The 7,890-nt window shown below is 38.1% G+C and overlaps 1 protein-coding gene across 1 annotated transcript; it reads left to right on the top strand.

Annotated features, from left to right (window-relative positions):
* Positions 1 to 3,666: 3,666 nt before the first annotated feature.
* LOC106095178 (uncharacterized) lies at positions 3,667 to 4,905 on the top strand (the record flags this gene model as incomplete). The annotated part of the gene is made up of 2 exons (XM_059370716.1): positions 3,667 to 4,759; positions 4,795 to 4,905. Coding segments are annotated over exons 1-2 (262 nt in total), but the record flags the coding sequence as incomplete, so codon positions are not given.
* Positions 4,906 to 7,890: the final 2,985 nt, after the last annotated feature.

Below are 7,890 nucleotides of genomic sequence, written 5' to 3'. Positions count from 1 at the left end.
AATGTTGATATTAGATTCGTGGTCTACTCCCAAATACCTTTAATTTGAGCCCCATATTTCAATAGTCGGCAAAACATGACCGGTGTGTGGAGTCAGCAAATACGTCCTATATGGGTGGTGTTATGGGAGTTGGGGTGATCGCCCAAACACTTGGTCCGACAATTGGATAGCAGATACGTTTTCTAATCTTAAACTGCTTTCATTTGACTCCCATATTGTCATGATTGGTCTATACATATATTTGGCAGGTTTTTGGGGGTACCTCATCCGAAATTTGGATACCAAATTTTAATTTTTAGTTTACTTTAAGAGAGCCTACAAAATTTCGCTAAAATCGCACAACCAATCACCGAGATCTGGCGTTTCTTAAAATTGGGGTAAGGGGGATAGTCCCCCCGCCCCTTTTTTTCACTACGGGATCATGCACCATCTGTGAAAATTTCAAGAAAATCGGTTCACACGTTTTTGAGTCTATAAGGAACACACAAACAAATATACAAACAAATATACAAACAAACAAAAACAAATTGATTTTTATATATAAGACTAGCTGAACCCGGCCCGCTTCGCTGCGCTTCCTTTTACACCATATGAATTATAACTTTTTTTCAATTACTCTTCTTTGCATTCACTAAGTTACGTATATATTTTGCGGCCATGTTTTTATAGGACTTTTGGACTATTATGGAAGCTTGTCCCTGGGTAGGAGGTTAGTTCCTCTATTTTATTTATTCGAAGGACAGACAACTTTTCAAAACAGTAGTGAAAAGCATATGATCAACTTTGACCACACTTTCCTGTAACTCTCGCGCTCTTTTTCTTTGTCCAGCGCCATCTATCTCCCAATAGATGGCGCTGAATTTGTTGTTGGTGGTGCTCGCTGTTGATTCTCATCACATTGTCATAATTTTGTCTATTTTTGAATTCAATCGAATTTCCAGTTTTGTCGGCCTATCTAGTGTCACCGTTGCGCATGGATAAGCATCATAGGCTTACCCACGCCAAAAATATCAGAAACAAGTAAAAAGGCGTTAAGTTCGGCCGGGCCAAACTTTGGATACCCACCACCTCGGGTATATATATAAACCACCTTTCATCACAATTCGGTGAAAATTTCATACCTCATACTCAAATACCTCATACCGATCTGAACTATATACGACACGATGTCGAAAAGCCGAACATAAGTAACTATGTCAAATTTCAGTGAAATCGGATTATAAATGCGCCTTTTATGGGGCCAAGACTTTTAATCGAGATATCGGTCTACATGGCAGCTATATCCAAATCTGGACCGATTAGGGCCAAGCTGCATAAAAATGTCGAAGAGCCTAACTTAAAGCACTGTCCCAAATTTCGGCAAAATCGGACAATAAATGCCTCTTTTATGGGCCCAAAACCTTAAATCGAGAGATCGGTCTATATGGCAGCTATATTCAAATCTAGACCGATCTGGGCAAAATTGAAGAAGGACGTCGAAGAGCCTAACTTAACTCACTGTCTCAAATTTCAGCGACATCAGACAATAAATGCGTCTTTTATGGCCCCAAAACCTTAAACCTAGATATCGGTCTATATGGCAGCTATATCCAAATCTGGACCGATCTGTGCGATATTGCAGAAGTATGTCAAGGGGCTTAACTTAACTCACTGTTCAAAATTTCGGCGACATCAGACAATAAATGAGCATTTTATGGGCCCAAAACCATAAATCAAGAAATCGGTCTATATGGCAGCTATATCTAAATCTGAACCGATCTGAGCCAAATTGAAGAAATATGTCAAAGGGCCTAACACAACTCACTGTCCCAAATTTCAGCAAAATCGGATAATGAATGTGGCTTTTATGGGCCTAAGAACCTAAATCAGAGGATCGGTCTATATGGCAGCTATATCCAAATCTGGATCGATTTGGACCAAATTAACGAAGGATGTTGAAGAGCCTAACACAACTCACTGTCCCGAATTTCATCAAAATCGGATAATAAATGTGGCTTTTATGGGCCTGAGACCCATAACCGGAGGATCGGTCTATATGACAGCTATATCCAAATCTGAACCGATCTGGGCCAAATTGAAGTAGGATATCAAAGGGTCTAACACAACTCACTGTCCCAAATTTCAGAAAAATCGGATAATAAATGTGGCTTTTATGGGCGTAAGACCCTAAATCGGCGGATCGGTCTATATGGTGGCTATGTCAAGATATAGTCCGATATAGCCCATCTTCGAACTTAACCTGCTTATGGACAAAAAAAGAATCTGTGCAAAGTTTCAGCTCAATATCTCTATTTTTGAAGACTGTAGCGTGATTTCAACAGACAGACGGACGGACATGTATAGATCATCTTAGATTTTACGCTGATCAAGAATATATATACTTTATAGGGTCGGAAATGGAAATGGTAAAATGAATATACCCCCATTCTTCTTTGGTGGGTATAAAAAATTTGGGCTTATCGGCATGCCACTTGGGCTCGACTATAAAAAGGTGGCTACTTATCTTTGGGCTAAATTTTCAATCAAACCCGCTGCACTGAGCTTTCGCTTTCAAGACATAGAAAAATTTCACCTCTGTAACGTTACCTACTCTCCAATAGCTTTGATTCTGTGTACGTTCGTTGAGTCTTCCCCTCTAACAGTTTAACGCAAAATTGGATATTCACATTCTATTAAATAAATTTTTATCTATGGCAAAGATAGCCACTTAAACTACCTGAAACACCTATCTTAGGGTGGGAAATTTGCAAAAAATTGTCCGATTTTGCTGAAATTGGGGACAGTGAGTTGTGTTAGGAACTTCAATATCTTTCTTCAATTTGGTCCAGATCTTTTCAGATTTGGATATAGCTGTCATATAGACCGATTTCTTGATTTATGGTTTTGGGCCCATTAAATGCTCATTTATTGTCCGATGTTGCCGAAGTTTGGGACAGTGAGTTAAGTTAAGGCCCTTGACATACTTCTGCAATATCGCACAGATCGGTCCAGATTTGGATATAGCTGCCATATAGACCGATATCTGGGTTTTAGGTTTTGGGCCCATAAAAGAGACATTTATTGTCCGATATTGCTGAAATTTGGGACAGTGAGTTGTGTTAGGCCCTTCGACGTCTTTCTTTAATTTGGCTCAGATCGGTTCAGATTTGGACATAGCTGCCATGTAGACCGATATCTCGATTTATGGTCTTGGCTCCATAAAAGGCGCAATTATAATCCGATTTCAATGAAATTCGACACAGTGACTTATATAAAGCTTTTCGACATCCGTGTCGTATATAGTTCAGATCGGTTTATTTTTAGATATAGCTAGTGTACTTATTAGTATTTGGTCCAAATCGGAACATATTTGGATATAACTGATATGGGACATAAGGTATGCATTTTTCACTGGATTTTGACGACAGGTGGTTTACATATGTACACGAGGTGGTGGGTATCCAAACTTAAAGCCTTTTTACTTGTTTTACCTTCCGTTGAATGGCTTGCTCTTTTAAACTAATCAAGTCTTTCATCGCTTAAGTAAATCATTACTTTTTTCCTTAATTTAACTTTCCTATCGAAATATTTAGACATTTCTCTTATCTTAAGTGTATGCCTAAAATTTCAAAAATTACCATACTTATCATCTATGTTTTCCTTTTTGTTGAATTTTTCAGCCCTTCATCAAAAATGTCAACCATCAATAATGATTTAATCAATTAAGACCTTACCCTTGAATATGCTGACCTCGAACCACAAATTTGGGGTTTATAGAAAATTACCCAAAATGTTCAAAAGTTAGAAACACTTTAAAGAGCACACAAGGAGAGAGAGAGAGAGAGAGAGAGCTAACAAAGAAAGACAAAAAATATTAAAGGGCAACAGCCAAGAAAATGCTCTAAAGTAAAATTTATTTTAATGCCAACTAAAGTCTTCCTGGCAAAGAAGAAGAAGAAGAAGAGAAAGAGGACAAAGCAAAATTAATTTATAACAAGAAGTTCTTGTTGTTGTAAATGCTTTAACCACTGTGGGCTCGGTTAGAGTTTATGGAAGTGAATGAGTGTTAAAGAAATAAAACTGAAACAATAACAATTAAAGTAATAACAACAACAAATAAAACAACAATTAGCTAGCAAACAATAACAACAAGAATCAAGAAACTAAGCGAAGGCTTTTACTTTTACTTGAAAAAGAGAGAAAGAGAGAGGGTCTAAGCTGGAGAGTAATAAGAGGGTAAAACTTGTGCTTAAACACGCTCTTATAACACGCCTCACCTGTATATGCTCTCCATACAACACTCATTCTCACCTTCAGCATAGTTAAGCTCTAGACAAGTCTCGCCAATAATCCCCCACACCTTTACTAATAAGTGTGGTTGCTCTCTCCTTGCTGTTTAAAGTCATTAAAGGCATCAACACGGCAAACGGTCAAAGTGCATTGGTATTGCATCATCTGCCATTGTTTGCGGCCTCTTCAGCCCACAACAACTGCTGTCGTCATCATTCACCAGAAACGAGACTCTCAACAACGGCAGCAGTGGAAGAACCTATAACAACGACAGCAACAGCAACAGCAACATATATATCAAAAACAACTAATCCTAAGAACAACAACAATAACACCATCATGCTGCGTAGCTGTGTGTGCTTTGGGCAACGCAGTAATAACAAACGTAGAAGTTCCTCGTTTGATACATCATCATCGTGCCGTTCATCGGAAATTGAACGTGGCGGCAAAACCGCTACTACAGCCAATGGAGGCAACAATAGCAGCGGCAGTGCGGCAGTGGTGGAGACCAACGCCAAAATCAAGTTGCAAATGGTCGTATGGCCTCTAGTTTCTTACAATTCTTTCAAACGAAAGGTTGGTATCGTAACTGGCGTAAACCAACGAGGGGCCTCAGCATGACTAAAATCGAAATAAGTAAGTACCACAACAAATTTTGAAAAAAAAACCCCAAAACAAAACATAAATGTGCCCTTTTTGAAGGGGGGGAACTTTCCAACCCGAAATAAAAAGTGAAAAGCGTGTTAATTGTTAATCAACTAGGGTAGCCTAGATTTCAACATAGACCAAAGGTGATGCGTGTTTGTTTGTAAACCCGTCCGTCCGTGCGTCTGTCCTACCAAAGGTCTATGCGGCGTCTTTGTGCCTGCTCATCAAACCCTAAAAGCGTGGAAAATTGCGATTTTGCGTTTTTTATTATTGTTAGTTTTTTTTTTTTTTTGTCATTTTTGCTTTACACTTCTCATGTTGTTGCTACTCTTTGGGGTCAAATGTAAATGTTTATGGTGTTTTTGCCTTTTTCTTGGAATTTATGTTTATGTTATGGCCACAATATGCGAAATTCAACCATTTTCTTTATAATTTATGAAAATGCTATGTTTGTTGGGGATTTTCTACTTTCTTGATTGGAAATGCTGTGCACAATACATTTCATATTTTCCTAGCCGGCAAAATGGAAAAAAATGACATCATATTTGTTGAAGACTATTTTGAAAGAGGGAAACAGAAAACAAGAGCCAGTGATGGCGGGTTAGAGAGAGAGAGAGAGAGGGAGAGAGTGAACAAAATCTATAATTCCTTTATTGTGGCTTGCCATGCGGATTTCCAATTGAATAGAAAACTTTGATTTTTTTTTTCTTTGGCAAGTCATAATAATAACTTTTATTAACAACAAAATGTATTATTAATTGATAATAATGGAGGGTTTTTTGGGCCAATTTTACCTTAGCTGCAAAGCTAATTCATTTGCTTTGACTAATTTTGCATGATTTGCAAAGGAAGCAAGCTAAAGGTTATTCACTGAGTATTATGAATGAGAGTGCAATATATTGGGTTGCCCAAAAAGTAATTGCGGATTTTTTAAATGATAGTAAATGCATTTTTAATAAAACTTACAATGAACTTTAATCAAATATACTTTTTTTACACTTTTTTTCTAAAGCAAGCTAAATTTAACAGCTGATAACTGACAGAAGAAAGAATGCAATTGCAGAGTTACAAGCTGTGAAAAAATTTGTCAACGCCGACTATATGAAAAATCCGCAATTACTTTTTGGGCAACCCAATATTTTGTGGCACTTTGAGTACCTTACAACAATGTCAGGATATTTCTAAAATCTAATCAATGTCTTTTACCACACAAAAGCATGCAATTTGGCAAATGCTAAAATCAGGGTTGCGGAATCGAAGTCGGCGTCGAGCAATTTTACCCGGAGTCTGAGTCGAGCAAATTATTTCGACTCCGACTCTGGACAAAACAACAAAAAATGTTTCAAAAAAAAAAAAAAAAAAACAAGTAAAAATAAGTAAAAAGGCGTTAAGTTCGGCCGGGCCGAACTTTCGATACCCACCACCTCGGGTATATATGTAAACCACCTTCCATCAAAATCCAGTGAAAATTCCATACCTTATGTCCCATAGCAGTTATATCGCAATATGTTCCGTTTTGGATCAAATACTAATAAGTACAAGTCATTGTTCCATTGTATATAACAAAATATTGGTCTTTTTAGTAGTTATATCTGAAAATAAACCGATCTGAACTATATACGACACGGATGTCGAAAAGCATAACATAAGTCAGTGTGTCAAATTTCAGTGCAATCGGATTAAAAATGCGCCTTTTATGCACCAAGACTTTCAAATCGAGAGATCGGTCTATATGGCAGCCATATGTAAATTTTGATCGATCTAGACCAAATTGCAGAAATATGTGGGGGGGCTTAACTTAACTCTTTGTCCCAAATTTCGGCAACATCGGACAATAAATGCGCTTTTTATGGCCCCAAAACCTAAAACCGAGAGATCGGTCTATATGGCAGCTATATTCAAATCTGGACCGATCAAAGCCAAATTGATGGAGAATGTGGAAGGGCATAACACAACTCACTGCCCCAAATTTCCGCAAAATCGGATAATAAATTTGGTTTTTATGGACCTAAGACCCTAAATTGGAGGATCGGTCTATATGGCAGCTATATCTAAATCTGAACCGATCTGAGCCATATTAAAGGAGGATATCGAAGGGCGTAAGACAACGGACTGTCCCAAATTTCAGCAAAATCGGATAATAAATGTAGCTTTTATGGGCCTAAGACCCTTAATCGGAGGATCGGTCTATATGGCAGCTATATCCAAATCTGAACCGATCTGAGCCATATTAACAGAAAATGTCGAAAGGCTTAAGACAACTCTCCGTCTCAAATTTCAGCAAAATCGGATAATAAATGTGGCTTTTATGGGCCTAAGACCCTAAATCTGCGGATCGGTCTATATGGGGGCTATATCAAGATATAGTGCGATATAGCCCATCTTCGAACTTAACCTGCTTATGGACAAAAAAAGAATCTGTGCAAAGTTTGAGCTCTATATCTCTATTTTTGAAGACTGTAGCGTGATTTCAACAGACAGACGGACAGACGGACGGACATGTCTAGATCGTCTTAGATTTCTACGCTGATCAAGAATATATATGCAAACGGAATGACAAAATGAATATACCCCCATCCTTCGGTGGTGGGTATAAAAACAAGTAAAAGCGTGCTAACTTCGGCCGGGCCAAATTTTATATACCCCCCACCACGGAGCGTATTTGTCAAGTCCTTTTCCCGACCCAAAATCGGGTTATATGGCAGCTATATCAGGTAATGGACCGATTTGAACCATACTTGGCACAGTTGTTGGATATCATAACAAAACACTTCGTGCAAAAGTGCATTCCAATCGGATAAGAATTGCGAACCCTAGAGGTTCAAGAAGTCAAGACCCAAGATCGGTTTATATGACAGCTATATCAGGTAATGGACCAATTCGAACCATACTTGGCACAGTTATTGGATATCATAACAAAACACATCGTGCAAAAATGCATTCCAATCGGATAAGAATTGCGAACTCTAGAGG

Source organism: Stomoxys calcitrans, unplaced genomic scaffold, assembly GCF_963082655.1.
Source record: "Stomoxys calcitrans unplaced genomic scaffold, idStoCalc2.1 SCAFFOLD_244, whole genome shotgun sequence".
Taxonomy (NCBI): Eukaryota; Metazoa; Arthropoda; class Insecta; order Diptera; family Muscidae; genus Stomoxys; species Stomoxys calcitrans.
Note: the sequence above shows the minus strand (reverse complement) of the source record. Positions and strands in the feature narration are given on the sequence as shown.